Genomic DNA, 20,259 nt, shown 5'->3' on the forward strand with positions numbered 1-20,259 from the left:
TTAACCTTTTTTTCTTGACCCCTGGGCTACCTCTCCATTTGTGTAACTATAGCCTCAGGCGGATGCATCCAGTAGGCAACTGGCCCATTATGGAGGATCCATTGTTTAGCCAGCCTGGCTTTTGTCCCAGGCCATTCCAGAAAGAGCTTTCCTGGCTTCAGCTGTAGCATGTTTTTTACCTTTCTTTCAGCACTTATAGGCAACAGTAACCAAAGTAGTAACCATCTAAGATTCAAAAGTCTTCACTGCATCAGTGAAAGTTATTTGGTGGGAATAACAAGACTATGGCTGGAAGGGCCATGTTAAATAATGGACTGTATTGCACTCCACCCGTCCACCTACTCCCCCCCCCCAAAAAAAAAAACAACCAAGCAATATATTATAGCACTTCTGGATACTGATTGTTCTCCCTCATGCCTGAAGTTTATTCTGTTGTGTAGTGCACTGGTGAGTTGGAAAAGTCTATTTCCTTCAGTGCGAATCCTCCAAAGTCTCTCTCAGAGGAAATTCTTGAGAATTGGTCATACAAAGATGCCCATAGTTTTAGTCAGATCTCTGTTGCATTTTGGTATCACATCAATTGTCAAAAACAAAAACACTGCCTTCAATTGATTTTGCCTCAGCAACCCTATATAGGGTGTGAGCATGCTAATCTGTGGGATCAGATGACTTCACTTTATGCCCAAGGTACGGCTGGAAGGTTTGAGGAGTGGTTTGAACCACTGACCTTTGTTAGGGTGCAAGGGAGATCCCAAACCTCAATTATAATTTGAAAATTATATTTATTAAGGCTTAAATAGGAAAAAGAAAAACCAAGATACATCGTTTGGATGTATCAAGATGGCACAATGGGGTCCCAGGGTTTGCTGACTCTATTAGAGCTTAAATTCTGAGTACCTCATTTACAGAAGACTATAGATGACAGTGAAAATCCCAAATCCATTTGCAGACTCCCCACAGGGACGAAGCCTCCATTGAATTCCTTCCCATTACTGGCTAGGGATTAGAACAGTTTTGCCTTCAGGCAGAGGACATTGCAAACTGGATTCTTTCTAACTAACCCTCCCCACCCAGCCCAGCTAGTAGTCTTCTCCCTTAGGGGCTTGCCTGGGTGTGCCCTTGATAGAGATCTTGCTTCAGGGGCTGGTTGGGGTGGGACTAGAGGTCACAGAGCCATGAGTCATGTTCTATCAGTCCTGGCCTGACTGCCTTGAATGGGAGGCCTGGACCAATCTTGTAAACTTTCTCTGTAACACAATGTACAAGTTCCAATCATAGGGGCCTTGGTAGCATATTAGGTTCTTCTCCCCCAAAGAGTTACACTCTTGTAAACCCAGAGGGTCAGTGCTACCCTGCCCTATGAGTTGGAATGGACTTATGGCAATGAGAGTTTTTTGGTTGGTTGGTTGGGTGGTTGGTCGGTTCCAATTGTAGTTCCATTCCGACTTCTGTCATCCCACCTGTAACTAGATGTACTAATCTGCCGCTGATAATGAATTTCTGACAATTTCCTTTGTGTCCCTGCCTTATCTAAGTAGCTGGATGGCTATGAACCCTTGGGCACCATTATAACCTTGTGCAATTGGGTTCTCTCACCAGGGGATGTATCTTTGTTTTTGTCTTGTTTAAAATTTAATAAATTTTCTCCTTAAATTATATTTGAGATTGGGATCTCTTTGGTATCCTAAAACAGGACATGGGAGGGCAAAGAAATCTCTCACAAAAGCATGGTTAGCAGGAAATCATACTTACGGGTGGGACTATGGAAATTAGAATGGGATATGATTAGGACACATATGTTAGAGACCTCACAAGATTCACGGGCCTTCAGATAAGGCAGTCAGGACATGGCTCCTGAAGAGGTAACACCAATACAATGATTTCCTACAATGACTCACACAGCCAGTCCCTAAGGGAAATGGACCCTCCTAGCATTTCGCAATGCACTCCGCCTAAGGGCAAGACTACCCACAACTCTAGCTAACACTCAAAGAATTCAAAGGCAGCTGTATTCATGTGGTGACTCTGCAAATGGGGTTTGAGTTCTCAGTGTTATCCATAGCCTTCTGCAAACCTCCTGTTCAGAATTTAGGCTCTAATGCACAATGCAGGTAGCAGTCTGATACTTACCTGACTGAGCTACCAGGGCTCATCCAACTATTGCCTGCAGATTCCCTATTGTTTTTGACAATACTCTAGAACACGGAGTGTTTAAGGTTCATCCCATTTAATTCAGATCACAGGGTAGTTATGAGGTCAGTTTTCAAGGTCTTTACTCCTTGTTAAGACTCTGGTTAGAAAACAAAAAATCCTATCATTGTGTTTTCACCTTCCCATTATGATTGCTGAAGACAAACGGGTGCATAAGTAAAAGTGGTGAAGAAAGCTGATGGTGCTCGGCTATCAAAAGATATATCGTCTGGGGTCTTAAAGGCTTGAAGGTAAATAAGCGGCCATCTAGCTCAGAAGCAACAAAGCCCTCATGGAAGAAGCACATCAGCCTATGTGATCAAGAGGTGTCGAAAGGTTCAGGTATCAGGCATCAAAGAAAAAGCAAATCATTGTGAATGAGGGGGAGTGCAGAATGGGACCCAAGACCCATCTGTAGGCAACTGAATATCCCCTTACAGAAGGGTCTTGGGGAGGAGACGAGCCAGTCAGGATGCAGTGTAGCAACAATGAAACATACAACTTTCCTCTGGTTCCTAAATGCTTCACACACACACACCCCGCCCCGAACACACACACACACACACACACACACACAATACCAATTCTACCTTACAAATCCGGTTAGACTAGAGCACGTACACTGGTACAGAGAGGAACTGGAAACACAGGGAATCCAGGGCAGAAGATCCTTTCAAGACCAGTGCTGAGAGTAGTGATATGTGGAGGGTGGAGGGACGGGTGGGGTAGAAAGGGGTACTGATTACAAGGATCTACATATAACCTCCTCCCTGGGGGATGGACAACAGAAAAGTGGGTGAAGGGAGATGTTGGATAGTGTAAGATATGAAAAATAATAACAATGTATAAATTATCAAGGGTTAATGAGGGAAGGGGGAGCAGGGAGGGAGGGAGGGGAAAAATGAGGAGCTGATACCAAGTAGAAAGCAAATGTTTTGAGAATGATGATGGCAACAAAGGTACAAATGTGCTTGACACAATGTATGTATGGATTGTGATAAGAGTTGTAGGAGGCCCCAATAAAATGAATAAAAACAAACAAACAAATATTTAAATCCTGGTTAAAACTGAACCACTATTTTACGCAGTCAGCAAGAAGACAGCCTCTGGTCTTCTAGATTGCCTTTCCTAGTGTGAAACTATCTGTCTTAAAAGCAAGTTGTGGAAAAGGCAGATTGAACCCTGAAGGGCAATTAGAACTGAGTCCCCTCTACAATATGCTTGCCCCTGTACAACACTGTAAATTCCACAGCTTGCCCAGTGAATCTACCCTTAAGATATGAGACTTGTTACCGTGTGTTTATATACATGTATACACATACTCCTAACACATTGCCCATTGTCATGGGAAGCCAGCCCCTAACACATCATTACGGGTCCGGTAGGCACAATTGTACAGCGATAATAAGTAAAGATCATAGTAAAGTTATAGAGAGCATGAGAGATAGAAGTATTGAAATAAATGGAGTCATACACAATTCATAGTAGCATACTCACCTCAGCCCCGCTTGGTGGTCCACGTGGAGGGAGAGAGCGAGCTTTAATGCTAGCCCAGGATTTGTATGTTCTCTGGGGACATGCAAGCCCCCTAATTACAGGTAAGGACATACATCACAGGAAGGGGTTGCGCTATATGTAATACAGTAATGAGAGGGGGTGGTCTAGGGACATACATGCAATAGGAAGAGAAGGGATTGGGGTATACATGTGGCAAGATGGGTGGATCCTAGATTTAGGATGGCAACTTAACTTTGGATGTCACAGAGTCAGTTTTGCCTATTACCTGGCTCAACTGATAGAGACCATTATTAGTAGGGTGTGAACTGCTTGGTCACAGGCCTCAGGGAGAAATAGTTTATTGTCCCCAGCAGCAGGGAGTGAGGCCTACCCTGTAGTCTGTTGACTAACTGCCCTCAGGGAGGATGTCTGTAAGCAGCTGACCTCTCCCCATGGTCCATAATGAGCTGTTTGCTCCTTCCTGATTTGGAGCCTGGGTGAGTGGTTACTCACTGGGCTACCCACAAAGTCAGCAGTTGGAAACCACCAGTGCTCCCAGGAAGACTTTTGTCTCTGAAGCGCACGGGGTCAGTTCTCCTCTGTCCTACAAGGTCACTGAGTGGAATGGATGGATTCAGTGGCAGTGAGTTTCGAGTTTGGCTCTTTCCTGATGACCTCTCTCTTACGCCCTTCCTTCTGGGACAGTATCCCTAGCTCTGGCTCACCAATCCTGCACAGAAAGGACAGAAACAACCTATAGGCGATCTTGTTAGGGAGCTAGAGGCAGAAATCAGGGGTTGTCCTGCTACACGCCAAAGCCTCCCTCCTCCCCTTGCAGGAAGTTGGAAGCCGATCAAGGCTAGAGGGCATGCATGAATTCAGGCCTTTGAGGCAGGAAGCCAGGACACCTGGGTGAGTCACAATCAAGGCCAGGTGGGCTTAATTCAACCAATGGGGTCAACCAGTACCATCGACCAGGCCTCCCAGCAGAAGGTCCTGAAAAGCCAGGAACGTAGAGACCATAACTCTCTTTTCCAAGGTTTCGGTTTTCTCCTGCCTCAGGTTTCCACTGTGGGTGTGAAGTGCCCTGAGGGGGCCCGTGTAAAACTTGAAACTTCTTTTATAAAAACTCACGTGAATCACAAACCAGGCTTCAGCGCAAATTTTTTCTCATGTGAAGTCAAAGACCGACGTGTGTTCACCTGGGGAACTTAAGAATCTCAGAACAAAAGACCTTGGGTCAGATGAGATTCTTAGATGTCACCAGACCCACTTGGACATTTGAAAATGAGAGGTCCTCTTAAGACATTTCCTGATTAAGAATCATAAGCCTACCCTAATGACCATTGCTGCCAGTTACATGTTCACAATCCTTCCGTTTCCTTTTTGGTGGACACTCACAAGTGGGTTACACATTGGGCTGCTCAGTGTCAGCACTTTGGAAGCACCGCTCTGTGGGAGGAAGACGAGGCTCTCCGTTCCTTAGTGTGGAGCTGCAGTCCAGAGGCAGTTCTGTTCTGTCCTACAGGCGTGATGAGTGAGAACTGATCCTATGACTGTGGGTTTGGAGGCTTACCTTTGTGAGAGGCGCCATTCAGTTCTGACTCAAGATGACTCATGAACAACAAAGTGAGACTGCCCTGTACTACCCCACTCTCAATTGGTTCTTAAGCAGTCATGTCAATCCATCTTGTACCCTCATAAAACGTCAAATCATCTGGGAGCTAGCTTTGGCCATGCTAGTCCTGGTGTACTCCTTATTAACCAAAGAGTCCCTCTTCCCCTTTCATCCAAGTGAGACTCAGGCGCTAAGAACTCCATTATTCTTGGCCTGGGCGTAAACCCAGGTAGCGCTTCTGCCGTGTCAGAACGGACTGGGTGGAGGAGCTCCATCCTTTGGCCACATAACCAAAATCCACTATTGCCAATTTCGTGACTTTTACATTTTGATTAGGATTTAGATTTCCTTGAATATATTTTTTTCCTTGTGTATGCTCTCAAGACAATTTCCAGATGTTTAAATGTTTATTGAATCATTTTCATTGGGGAATGGGTCTGCAGTACTTTTGCCTGTTTCAGAATCTCATTTTTTAAAATCTTATTGGGGCTCTTACACCTTTTGTCAGTTATTAATTTTTGAGATACAGCATTTTTATCAGTTGAGTTCTAGTCCACACAAAATTGACTAAAAATTACCCCCCAAAAGCCCCTCAAACTCATTGCCCTGGAGTTAATTCCAGCCCAGCGATCCCATAAAGCAGGCTAGAACTGGCGCTGTCTTACAACTCTCATCACAATACATCCATTCTGTCAAGCACTTTTGCTGCCATCATTTCCAAAATTTTTTCTACTTCTGCCCTATCAGCTCATTTTTCATCTCCTTCCCTCCTTCATAAGCCCTTGATAAATTATATTTTGCCTTACATTGTCTGCTGTCACCTTTCACCCTCTGCTGCTCATCCCCCAGGGGGTGGGGCTACATGTAGATCATTGTGATCAGTTAGCTCCCCCCACCTTTCCCAATCCTCAAGGTATCCGCTGCTCGCATGATTGGTTCTGAGCAGGTTATCTGTCCTGTATTCCCCGTGTTGCAAACTTTCATCTGTACCAGGATACATGCTCTGACCTAGCCGATTTTGTAAGGTAGAATTGGGGTCATGAAAGTGGGTGGGAGGGAAGCATTAGAGAACTAGGGTGCTATACTGCACCCCGTCTGGTTCTTCTCTTCCTTGTGACCCTTCTGTAAGGGGATGTCCAATTGTCTATAGATGGGCTTTGCATCTCCACTCTGCCCTCCCTGTCAGTCACATCAACATTTTTTGTAGATCACTTTTAAGACTGGCACTTACTTTGTGGGTGGTTTCTCTAGGGACTTCCCTATGCATCTGAATTTATGGTAGCTCTTCCAAGATGAGCACTAATTAAACTTTAGTTCTCCCAACTTTGGGTTATTTTTACAAACTGAAGAGCACTATTTGTTGAGAGAGGCCGGGGAGCACTGGGGATAAGCACTGGGCTGGCCGAAAGGCTGGCTGTTCTACTCCCAGAATTCCTCTTGGAAACCCTGTACGAGTGGCTGAGGTGGAATTCATTTGATGGCAGTGGATTACTTGCTTTAGATAATGTCTCCAAAAGGAAAGGCATAGTCTTCTTTATATCTACATATTTACCATTTCAAAAATCCCATGTCTTCCAGCGAATGAGTCACTGTGTGCTGTCATCTACTCTGGGCTTCTAGACATGTTTTAGCATTTTCATGCAGGTTGGCCAGCAATAAATTTCCTCACTCTTTGCTTACCTCAAAATATCTTTATTTTGAAAGAATAGTTTTGGTGGATGTAGAATTCTTGAATTTCTAGAATCTCAAATACGTCAGCCAGTCATCACCCCCCCCCCTTCCCTCGTTTCTGGGTAGTTGGTGGTTAATTATGTTGATTCTCTGCATGTGGTGGTTCTTCCCTGCCCCTTTCCTGGCTCTCTTGAGTCAAACGTGGTGCATGAAAGCTTAGGTGAGTGATATGGCTATGGCTACATATGCTTTCGTAAGACTGCCACATCCCTTATCATACAGATTTCACATACTCTGGGGCTGTACTTAGGTTTCAAGTAATTGAAAACAGAGCTACATCAACTAAAAGGACAATAAATATCATTCATTGGTGAAAAACACAGTAACAATAATTAAAAATGTCCCTAATATAGTCAAGGCACTAATCTTAGATTTCAGTTACATATTTATGATCCGATGTGTAATTACCAAACATTGTAGAGCACAAAAACAAGTGTCTTAAGTCTAGTTTTTCTGAGTTTTTTCTAATACATACAAGTATTAACAATTTATTATAAAAACTTGTATATACAATTAATGAGCACTTGTCACAGGTCTCTTCAAATATATGCAGAATGAATGTAGACAGAGCCATTGCAAAGTCACAGCAGTTACTACTCGGACAGTGTTTAATCATTTTTATACAATAGGCCTGCTGCTCCGCTTCAGCTAGTCTGTTCTCAGCCCATCACAATTCTTGCTGAATTTCACATAGAGCACAAGCAAGCTGCCTGATTTTTTCTTCCAAAGATCTTTTGTTTTTGCTTGTTTCTTCCAGAAGCCCACGCATTTCTTCTTCAACTTGGTAAACCTAAATTAGCATGCAAATGTACATTTTAATTTCTCAAAAAGTTATTTAAAAATGGATACTGAAAAAGAAAACCAACTACGCGAAACCATTTATTTTTGTGTACTTTTCAAATTGTGGCTTTCATTTAGCAAAGAAGTTCAATAAAATGTATCGCTTCTCGGCCTTTTGTTAAGATCAAGTGTAGAAGTTTAATAAAATATAACTTGTTCATATGGCAATAGGAAAAACACTATGTTGAATGGTATATACTCATCAGGGGAGGGTGGGGGTCAATCACAAAGGTCAACCTAGAGCCCCCTCCAGGGGGACGAATAATGGAAAAGTGGGTGAGGGGCGACAGAGGACGATATAGAAAAAATAACCTATAACTTTTCAAGGGTTCATGAGGGAGGGTGGGGAGGGGAAGAGATGGGGAGCTGATATCAGGGGCTCAAGTGGGAAGACAATGCTTTGAAAATGATGATGGCGACATATGTGCAAAGGTGCTTGACGCATTGGAGGAGCGCATGGACTGTGATGAGATGTAAAATCCCCCAATAAAAGTATTTAAAAAATGAAGTATCCAAAAGCTGGTGATGACTGCACTACTCTTCTTGATGTAATCCAACTATGGAACTCTAGATGATATGAGAATGATATGTATGTAATTAAATAAAACTGTTGAACATCAAATCAAATCAAAAAGAATGGTATGCACTCAATTTAACGTATATTAGCTATTTAGAGCTCATAAAATTCTTGTGAGAAAGGCATGGCAGTGTATTTTAAGGCATAATTACGGCATAGCAAAGTTAAGTACTCATTCCTGGCTGAAAGGGTGTAATTTTGCTTGTGCAGAGACCTAGTTTTCTGACCAAATCTGACCACTGTCTTATGTTGTGTGTGAATGCCACGTCAGGAGTTCCATCCACATGGGCCTGAGTTCCTTTGACAGCCTCCCAGGTCAAAGTTACTCTCTATGTAGCCTCTATCCCTATTTTACTTCTAAAATTGCTGTTCATGATCGTAGGTTATCTTGTTGAGATCATTTTTATTTCTTTTTTTTTGAGATGATTTTTATTTCTGACCTGTATTTTCCAAGGATTCTCTATCTATCTGACATCACTTCTATTTCAAAAACTCCTACAATCTGACTACACTCCTGACCAACATGGCAATCCTTTTCTGTTTACTTCACTTTTTCTAATCTCTAATAGAGACTTCCTAATCTTGTTACTTAGAGCTAATCTTTCTCATAACTCATTACCACTAAGCAACACTTCATTTTCCTCCCCTTTACATCAGATTATCATTTCACCATCTCTAACAAACACTAACCTTTGATATTACTTCATAATGGAAGGAGGTACAAGATCAAAATTCAGTTATTTTTCTTTCAACCAAGGCCTAAGTTCATACATTATTTAATAGTAGTTGAGGTATGCTTATCAAGTAAGTGTTTAAGCAAGTAGGCTTAAACACTTGAACCATTTGCTGATTTGAAATAAGGAACAAGACACAGCTCCTTATTCATGGTGATTCCCTTTCTTTTTATATAAACTCCTGAGACTAATGCTACGCAGTCACATAACCATCACGACAATTTCTACATTGCTGATGGTTCCATCCGGTTGATCCCCCTCCTAATGACTCCATGTGTCAGAGCAGAACTGCACCACAGACTTTTGTAGGCTTTAACTGTTAGGGGAGGCACCCTGACAACACAGTAGGCAAGCAAGCACTCAGCAGCTGATTTAAAGGGCAGTGGTCTGAATGTCCCAGATGCTCCGTGGGGGAAAGACAAATCATTTTGCTTTCCTCAACATGAGAACCTTGGAAACCCTGAGACCTTTCCCCTAAGCCTAAAACACAGGTTCCCCACCACCACTTTTTCAGGAAACAAAAAAAGCCAAACAAACTAAAACACCAAAACATCCCAACGTGGGAATGAAACACTTTTCCACTATAGCCTAAACTCCAGGATAAAGTGCAGGTATGTCTGCTTCTGCAGCCCCCTGGAGCATTCCGACACCTCCCTGTGGGTAGTACCACCCACTCTGAGAAGTTCCCTTGGATTAGAATCCATGATGCAGCTGCAGGTGTCAGTTCTCACCTGTATGGCAAGCTCAATGCCAGACCCTTTCTCCCTGGGCAAGTTCAAACCAACAATCTTGGTGGAGGCAGCTGCACGCATAATCACTGCGTCACCAGGAACGGTCATTTTCATTTCCAGCGTGGAACTCTTTTCAGCCATCCCTGAAGTTACAGTTACCTTCCTTTCTTATCACCACGTCAAAACCAGGGGGAAATGGCAATTCACAACTACCACAACTAATGGATCTCAACTGACGGTTACAATAGGAACCAGCCGTGGAATCTGCAGACCATTTGGGTCCAAATTCCGACGTAGTGAATGACGCTGAGGGGAAGGGAAGCTCCGGAGTGGTTATTGAAAGAGCTCAGAAGGTTATTCTAACGCGTGTCTCTGATTTAGAAACATCTTACAATAATTCCTTTGCCAGGGGTATTAAAAGGATAAATCGACTGTTTTTGTCCTCATTATTAATAAAATGAAAATCCCTTTAGGAATTTTCCCCAAGAAAGTGTCCAAGTATAACCAAAGGTGTTCCCATTCTTGAGACTGGTTAGAAATATGAGGTTTTTCCCCTACTGGGCATATACCCAGAAGAGGCAAGAAACAAACCAAGGCCAGACATCTGTGCTCCAAAGTTCATTGCGGCACAGTTCACAATCACAAGGAGTTGGAAGCAACCCAAATTCCCATCAACTGACGAGTGGATTAAAAAACTGTGGTATATACATACGATGGAGTACTACGCATCGCTAAAAAGCAGTGATGAACGTATGAGGCCCATAGCGGCATGGGAAGAACTGGAGGAAATCATGCTAAGTGAGGTAAGTCAGGCACAAAAGGACAAGTACAACATGAGCCCGCTGAGGTAAGTATTAAAATATTTTTTAAAAAGCAAAAGTGGCATAGGGAAAAAAGCTACTGTATACAAACATTTTAGGGGTGAAGACTGTGTAGTATGGCTGAGACCAGACCAAAACCAGGGATGCACATGGTAGACAATGGTGGAGGAGGTGGGGAAAGGAAAACAAAAGGATGAATACAAGGAAGAAAAGGGTAGTGGGGTCATGGGGCATTAATCCACCCAAGGGGAGGGTATTGTTTATATCTCCACAGGGAAAGTGGGACCAGACTTCAACCCAGTGTCGCAAGGTGTCAATGTAATATCCCGGCATGGAGTAGGAAACCAGTGGAAAGGTCTGGGGGGCTGGCCCCAGCACCATAAATTAAGTGGATTCCTGCCCCTCCCCCGAAAAGAATTTGTTCCAAAGGACGACATTGATTCTGCAGCCCCGGAAGATGAACATATCTGATCAGATCACACGGTAGAAGATGAAGGGGCAGGAGGAGAGAGTGGAGCACAGCCTGGCCCACCAGGCCGTGATGATGATGTTCCTGAGTAGAGCAGCCAGTCCACAGAGAGAACAACATGGCTACCCCACTATGAGAAATGATGCCAATCAGTGACTAAGGGCGATACAGGGGACAGCACCGGAGACACAGTGTGGGAATTGCACCTGACCTGATCCCACCACACCGAGGCAAATCACTGGGGGAGTGCAGCGGAACAGCAAGGGAATGGAGTGGCAAGGTCCCCAGGGAATGCTGAAAGTGGACTTTGGGGCCAGGGCGTGGTGCCCCAACAGACTGGACTGGAAAACGCTCCTAAGGGCCAGCAAAGGATCCCTGAACTATCTACAAGCTTTTCTCTTGTGAACTGTTTTGTTCTGTTCTTTGTCAGTGGTTTGTTTTTGTTGTTTTGTTGTCTGGTTGTATACTGTTGCTTTGTTTTCCTCTGTCTAGTTTTCGTGCATGTTAGTGACTCCACAGGTCTGTCTGAATAGGACAGGCTGGATGAACTATCTGGAGGAAAAACAACGGGACCGACAGTTCCAGGGGGACTTGGGGTAGGGGGGTAGGGGGTGTAAGGTAGTGGTGTTAACAAACCCAGGGACAAGGGAAAAACATGGGACCCCAAATGGTAGAGAAGGGGGAGTGGCAGGCCTGGTGGGAAATGATCAAGGGTAAGGTTGCTTAGAGAAGAGGTATACTCTAGCCCAGGTGGCGACGAAGCATGGTAGTAGGGCAGGAGGAAAGTCAAGGGAGATGGAGGAAAGAGCTAGGAGTCAAAGGGCATTCATGGAGGTCTAGACAAAAACACGTACATGCAAATATATATAGGAGGATGGGGAAAAAGATCTATGTGTCTATATTTATAGGTCAAGAATTAAGGTGGCGGAAGGACCTTGGGCCTCTAATCAAACACTCCCTCAATGCATGAATACCTTCTTTTATTAAATTGGAACTCTATGATGCTCACTCTCCCGACACAACAGCTGGAGCCAAAGTGGGTGAACAAGTAAATGTGGTGAAGAAAGCTGATGGTGCCCGGTTATCAAAAGAGATAGTGACTGGGGTCTTAAAGGCTTGAAGATAAACAAGCGGCCATCTAGCTCAGAAGCAACAAAGCCCACATGGAAGAAGCACACCGGCCAGTGCGATCACAAGGTGCCAAGGGACCAGGTATAAGGCATCATGCAAAAAAAAGATATAAGTGTGTGTATGTATGTGTATGTATGTGTATATGTACATATGTGTGTGTATATATATATATATATATATATATATATATATATATATATATATACCATATTAAATGAAGGGGGAAGTGCAGAGTGGAGACCCAAGGCCCAAGTGTCAGCCAATGGAGATCCCCTCATAGAGGGGTTTAGGAGAGGAGATGGGTTAATTAGGGTGTGAGGTAGTACCGATGAAGAACACAGCTTTCCCCCAGATCCTGGATGCTTCCTCCCCCCAACTACCATGATCCGAATTCTACCTTGCAGGGCTGGATAGGACAGAGGCTGTACACTGGTACATATGAGGGCTGGAGGTACAGGGAACCCAGGGTGGATGATACCTTCAGGACCAAGGGTGTCAGGGACGATGCTGGGAGAGTGGACGGTGAGTGAGTTGGAAAAGGGGAACTGATTACAAGGATCCACATGTGACCTCTTCCCTGGGAGAGGGACAGCAGAGAAGGGGGCAAGGGAGACTCCGGATAGGGCAAGATATGACAAAATAACGATGTATAAATTACCAAGGGCACACGAGGGAGGGGGGAAAGGGGAGGGAGGGGAAAAAAAAAGAGGACCTGATGCAAGGGGCTTAAGTGGAGAGCAAATGCCTTGAGAATGATTGGGGCAGGGAATGTATGGATGTGCTTTATACAATTGATGTATGTATATGTATGGATGGTGATAAGAGTTGTATGAGTCCCTAATAAAATGTAAAAAAAGAAAAGAGGAGAAAAAAATGATTAGGACAAAGACTGTACAGATGTGCTTTATACAATTGATGTATGTATATGTATGAACTGTGATAAGAATTGTATGAACCCCAACAAATTGTTAAAAAAAAAGAATTGTAAGAGCCCCCAATAAAATGATTTATATAAAAAAAAAAACAAAAAAAAACTGTGGTACATACATACAATGGAGTACTATGCATCGCTAAAAAAGCAGTGATGAACGCATGAAGGAAATTGCTGCATGGGAAGAACTGGAGGAAATCATGCTAAGTGAAGTACGCCAAGCACAAAAGGACAAGTACATGAGTCTGCTGAGGTAAGTTTTAAAAAAAAATGCAAAAGGGGCATAGGGAAAAAGCTATTGTATACAAACATGCCTGGGGTGAGGACCACTTAGCATGGCAGGGACCAAACCAAATCCAGGGATACATATGGTAGCCAACTAAAAAGGAGAGAGGGAAAGGAAAAAAAAAGAAAAGAAATGGGTAGCGGGGGCACAGGGCACTAAGTCACCCAAGGGGAGGGTACTGTTTATATCTCCACAGGGAAAGAGGGATCAGACTTCAACCCAGTGTTCCAAGATGTGAATGCAACATGCCGGCGTGGAGTAGGGAACCAGTGGAGAGGTCGGAGTGGCCGGCCCCAATCCCAACTACGTGGACACCTGCCCCTCCCCACAGAAGAATTTATTTCAGAGGACAGTACTAAATGTGCAGCTCTGGGAGAGGGACATGTCTGATCGGAGCACACGGGTGCTGATGAAGGGGGAGGAGGAGACAGTGGAGCACATCCTGGCCCACCAGGCCTTGAGGACAATGTTCCTGCTCAGAGCAGCCAGTCCACAGAGAAGACCACATGACCAGCCCCACTATGAGACACATCCTTCACTGACCCATAACCCTACAAGGGACAACACTGGAGACAGTGTGGGAATTGCGCCCAATGTGATCCCGCCACACTGAGGCAAAACACTAACAGGGTGCAACAGAACAACAGCAAGGGAATGGAGCTGCGAGGTCTCCAGGGAATGCTGAAAGTAGACTTTGTGGCCAGGGCGTGGTGCCCCAACAGACTGGACTGGAAAGCACTCCTAAAGGCCAACAAACAGTCCTTGAACTACCTACAAGCTTTTCTTTCTTGTTGTGTGTTTTTTTTGATCATTGGTTTGTTGTTGTTGTTTTATATTGTTGCTCAGTTTTGCTGTCTTGTTTTTGTGTATGTTATTATCTCTGCAGTTCTGTCCAAATAAGATAGGCTGGATGAACAATCTGGAGGAGAAAACAATGGGACCTACAGTTCCAAGGGAACATGGGAGAGGGGGATGTGGGGGGGAAAGGTAGTGGTGTTAACAAACCCAGGGACAAGAGAACAACAAGTGATCCAATTCGGAGGTGAGGAGGGTGTGGAAGGCCTGGTAGGGTGTGATCAAGGGTAATGTAACCAAGAGGAATTACTGAAACCCAAATGAAGACTAAGCATGATAGCAGAACAAGAGGAAAGTCAAAGGAAGTAGAGGAAAGAGCTAGGAGGCAAAGGACATTTATAGAGATCTAAATAAAGGCATGTACATATGTTAATATATTTATATATGAGGATGTGGAACTAGATCTATGTGCATATATTTATAGGTTTAGTATTAAGGTAGCAGATGGACATTGGGCCTCCACTCAAGTACTCCCTCAATGCAAGGATACTTTCATCTATTAAACTGGCATTCCATTATGCTCACCTTCCTGACACAATCACTGAAGACAAAGCAGGTAAATAAGCAAATATGGTGAAGAAAGCTGATGGTGCCCAGCCAACAAGATATATTATTTGGAGTCTTAAAGACTTGAAGATAAACAAGTGGCCTTCTAGCTGAGTAGCAACAAAGTCCACATAGAAGCAGCACACCAGCACACCAGCCTGCGTGATCACGAGGTGTTGAGGGGATCAGTTATCAGGCATCAAAGAACAAAAAAATCATAGCATTGTGTGCTCACCTCCCTGATATAATCGCTGAAGACAAATGGGTACACAAGCAAATACGGTGAAGAAAGCTGATGGTGCCTGACTATCAAAACATATAGCAAGGGTCTTAAAGGCTTGAAGGTAAACGAACGGCCCTCTAGCTCAGAAGCAAAAAAACCCACATGAAAGCACACCAGCCGGTGTGATCATGAGGTGTCAAAGGGATCAGGTATCAGGCATCATCAGAACAAAAAATCATATCATAGTGAATGTAGGGGGGAGTGCAGAGTGGAGACCCAAAGCCCATAGTAGGCCACTGGACATCCCCTTACAGAAGGGTCTCGGGAGGAGATGAGCCAGTCAAGGTGCGATGTAGCAAGGATGAAACATACAACTTTCCTCTAGTTCCTAAATGCTTCATTCCCCTCCCACGCCACTATCATGATCCCAATTCTACCTTGCAAGTCTGGCTAGACCAGAGGATGTACACTGGTACAGATAAGAACTGGAAACACAGGGAATCCAGGGCAGATGATCCCTTCAGGACCAGCGGTGTGAGTGGTGATACTGGGAGGGTAGAAGGAGGGTGGGTTGGAAAGAGGGAACCGATTACAAGGATCTACATATAACCTCCTCCCTGGAGGGTGGACAACAGAAAAGTGGGTGACGGGAAATGTCGGACAGGGCAAGATATGACAAAATAATAATTTATAAATTATCAAGGGTTCATGAGGGAGGCGGGAGCGGGTAGGGAGGGGAAAAAATGAGAAGTTGATGCCAGGGGCTTAAGTGGAGAGCAAATGTTTTGGGAATGATGAGGGCAACAAATATACAGATGTGCTTTACAAATTGATGTATGTATTGACTGTGATAAGAGTTGTATGAGCCCATAACATGATTTAAAAAAATAATAAATTAAAAAAAAAAGAAATATGAGAGTTTTTGAATCCTGAAATCATGGGGAAAGTACACACCAGAGTCAAACGTGCTATTCTGGGTTCATTAAAATTATGTTCTACAATGAACCTCAGCGTTACATTCTGGCCTGTTTTCATGATCATCAGATCATGCTTTTTCTTTAAAATTCTCAAAAATGCAATTTACTGTAAACTTTAACCCTGTTTATCAAAGCCAAAGGCACTTTACTTATACTACCTTCTCATTCGCAGATTCAAGGTACTTCTGTTTTTCATTTGACAGTTGTAATATTTCGTTTTGATGAGCTATAGCAATTGCATCAACTTGTTTTTTAAAGGCATCATCCATACTATGAAGCTTTTCTAGTGCATTCCTCAAAACAAACAAACAAACAATACTAATTAGAATGCGTTTTCTTTTCAGATGGCAGCTCTTACATGCAAACTTTAATGGAAACAACTCATATTAAGAAGTTGGCAAAGGGCTAATTACATAGGGTAAGCAAAGATATAAGCAGTTCATTTCTAGCAGAATCTATTAGGAAAAAAGTAGGACCAAGCCAAGGTCACATTATCGGAGGCTTACTGCACTTTCAACCTGTGAAAATGAGAGGATCCTGTTGCCCCATTGGCTTTACGAGGAGGGCTATACTTAGCAAGCTCCTTCACAGGTGACAACTATTAATTTATTCTCCTTGAAGTTGGAAAGGCACAATAATTTGAAAAGTGTATACTGGATAGTCTTAAGTTTAAGACAGTTCGATTTTTGCCTTGGTTAACTCGTAACAGACAAAACATAGTAAACAGAAGTCTCAAAATTTACTGCTAAACTTATCGAGTCAAAAAAACATTTCTTTGGTTTTGGACTTGTTATTATTGACCATTGGAACTACCCATTAGTTAGTTATTAATGATTAATGCATACAAGGTGGCTTTACAAATTCACAGAAAATTTCCATTTTCTTTTCATTCGTTTTCCACAAACATTTTGAAACCCACTTATGTTATTCCAGGTAGCTGATTTATAAATGATTTAACAGCCTAGTTATATAATTTATAAGCAAACCCTTTATGTCACCTACAGTATTTCATGGACCTATACAGTAGCAGCTAGGAGCACATTTCCCTTTGCCTCTTTATAATTAGATCTTCCACTCGGCATGTCCACTAATGGATACCTAGACTTGCTCTGGCCTCTTGCCTTCACTGTTCCTCGTAGTACATGGATTGTTCTCAACGCCACGTGCAACAGACAAGATTATCACTAGCTGCTTCCATTCAGCGATCGAATACAATGATAAAAATAAAATACTCATATAGAAATTATTTCATCTCAGAAAATTTTCTAAAAAGCTATTTCTCTCTCACACACTCACGTTTAAAATTTGCATCAAACAGTTACGGCAGGAACTACTACCATCATTTTATGCTAAGACTCTAGAATAAAGAGAGATGAAATACTTTGTTGAATGTTATGTTCAATTCCTCAGTTCAGTTGCAGAACTGGTCCCAAGCAGTTTGGTTATGTTTGATCTCCTAGCCACTAAACACCATGGAAGATACAACCTTTACTGTATTTCTCATGGGTGGAATTAAAATACTTATCATATAAATATGTGCTACATGTTTTTAAGCTTTTTTGTCATTCTTCATCCACATCTCATCCATCCTAATTCAGTGTTTATTGACAAGACGGCCTGCATCTCTCACTGTATCACTTACTTTTGTATTTCAATACTTTTGTCTCTTTCCTCCTTAAGTTTCCTTTCCTTGGTTTCAAATTTTTCTTTCACTTCCTTTACTTGCATTTCAAGAAGACTTAGAAGTTCTCCTTTATTTTGCCACTTCTGATTGAGTGTACTAATAAGAGAAGAAATAATTTTAAAATAAAATTGACTATAAGAAACGATTGAACTGAATTTTATTTAGTGGAGAACCATAATACCTGTAAGCATTCCTAATTTCCTCAAGCTCTTCCTCCTTTTCTTTCAACTGTTGTTTTAGCAATCCTTTTCTTTCATTGTGTCTTTCTAATTTCTCGATTACAATATCTAGTTGTGAAGATTTTTCCTCAAGTTGTTCTTGTGCACATCTCTGTATTTCAGAAATTTTTTCTTGCAATGTTTTAATGTCTTCATCTCTTTCCTGTAAACACTTAAAAAAAATCAGTACTTTATAGTTTTACTAATTCTAAATGTCTTATTTTCTAGTTTATTAGCTATTTTAAAATGACTATAAAATCACAAATGAAAACACTTCCTGAGTGGTTTAGAAAAGATTTTTCTAACAATTTAAATTGTTCCCCATTCGAAACATCCCCAGTACTGTGTATAAAGGCACTATGAGTGAGTCTCTGTCCTCTTATAATTTCTATTCCACTGCAGTAATTATCGACCACAGAAGGGGGGAAGGAAAGTGAAGCAGTATGCAATACCTCAAGAAAGGTGTTTAAAAGTTCGAAATGCATTCAGCATTCTAATTTTGCCTTTGAAGGATATCTTCAGTTTCATGACAAAAGTAGAAAGAAAACACCAGGCAGCTAATTGTGCTGTGCCAAAGGCTGCTGTCCCAGTGCATGGAAACTATTGTTATTTCTGATGGGCAAAGAAGTATCTTTCATTAGGGGTGAATAAATGTTTTAAATTTAAAATAAAGTTTACCCTCACCACTGTTAAAATGTACCAAGCTTTACATTCCCTCATTTTAAAAAATTCTACCTTCTGTTCTACAAGACAGTTTATTCTACAAGAGGGCTCTAAAAAATTTGTGGACAAATTCTATGATTTTTAATGACATTCTTTTCTGTAAATTTTTTTAACTCTCATTCTATCTTTGTACAATGAAAACGAGAAGAAAATAAAAAAAGACCAAAATGATCTTAGATACTATTTGCAAGTTATTAAAACTTAGGTGGGATTTTTAGGCATGTTCATATTTAAAGAATATCCTATATCTTTTAGGATATTACTTTGTATTTCAATACTTTTGTCTCTTTTGTTCTTAAAATCCTAAGCAAATATTCAGTATGTCTTCTAGTTTGGACCAAATTTGAATTAAAATCGCAACTTGCTTAGTTTCTCCAAAGGCTTCTCTGTCTCTGAAATGCATACGTGGGCAATCCTGACAGGTATAATCAGACCTGCACAAAGGCTACAAAGGTATTTCCTATTCAGTCAATATATCAGTGAAAACGAATGGCTGTCACAGCATCAGAAAACCTCGTGAAGCACACACATGGAAAAAGTACTGAAATAAGACAGGGAGGAAACAAGTGAACAGGAAAACCCAACACTAAAAAACACTAATTTATTACAAGCTACCACAATCAATTTCCTTGAAAACATCAAACTTCCAATTAATTTCACAGATTAGACATTTACTTTTAGGTATTAGTTATGATGAAATTACTCCTTAACTGTGTGCAATTATCTTTGAATATTATGTTATTCCTTGGAAACCATCGTGATTCTTTGAGGCTGAGGCAATTTTCTTTAAAGTAAATGTACTAACTTGAAAATAAAAATTTTTTAAGATATGCACTTTCATCAATGCTGAGTTGACAAAATTTGTAAAAGATGCAAAATTGACTCAAACCCCTTTCTTTTTGGCTTTACTGTTCATTCATTGGAATCCTTGGTGGTAAGCGCTGGGCTGGTAACTGAAATGTCCCCACCAGTCCCCCAGGAGATGAAATCATTGGTTCAGTACAGATTTACAGCCTTTGGAAAACCCAGTGAAGCAGTTTATCCTTTAGGGCAGCAGCCTAAAATCACTAGCAACCCTGTGGGTACAAGATGAAGCTTACGGTTCCCCATGAATTATCCACAGCTTTGAAAATCCAAAGGGGCAATTCGACTCCATGGCAGTAAGTTAAGAATTGGAGAACATATAATTGCTATGAGGACTGGTTATCACTGTGGACTAGGCTCTGGGCTGTCAGTAGTTCAGACCCATCAACTGCTTGCTGGAGAAAAGATGAGGCTACGTACTCCTGGGAAGATTTACAGCTTCTTAAGTCACAGGGCTCCTCTTTCCAACAGGGTTGGCCAATTCAATGGCAGTGTGTCTGTTGTTGTTTTTTGCTGTTGCTATGACTAGGCAGCAGTGGGTTTGGTTTGGGTAATTTACTACTAGTCATTTCCCAAACTATGCAGATTATAGGCAGCAAAGTTACTATAGAAG

The 20,259-nt window shown here is 42.1% G+C and overlaps 1 protein-coding gene across 2 annotated transcripts in view; it reads right to left on the reverse strand.

Annotated features, from left to right (window-relative positions):
• Positions 1-7,609: 7,609 nt before the first annotated feature.
• LRRCC1 (leucine rich repeat and coiled-coil centrosomal protein 1) overlaps positions 7,610-20,259 on the reverse strand; it is a 40,275-nt gene continuing 27,625 nt past the window's right edge. For both annotated transcript variants that reach the window (XM_075549529.1, XM_075549528.1), the window contains 4 exons: positions 18,023-18,231; positions 17,800-17,937; positions 16,316-16,451; positions 7,610-7,826 (listed from right to left, as the gene is read on the reverse strand). In XM_075549529.1, coding sequence (XP_075405644.1) covers positions 7,704-7,826; positions 16,316-16,451; positions 17,800-17,937; positions 18,023-18,231 — 606 coding nt within the window. In that variant the 3' untranslated portion in view covers positions 7,610-7,703. The remainder of the gene's footprint in view (positions 7,827-16,315; positions 16,452-17,799; positions 17,938-18,022; positions 18,232-20,259) is intronic.

Source organism: Tenrec ecaudatus, chromosome 5 (genome assembly GCF_050624435.1).
Source record: "Tenrec ecaudatus isolate mTenEca1 chromosome 5, mTenEca1.hap1, whole genome shotgun sequence".
NCBI lineage: Eukaryota > Metazoa > Chordata > Mammalia > Afrosoricida > Tenrecidae > Tenrec > Tenrec ecaudatus.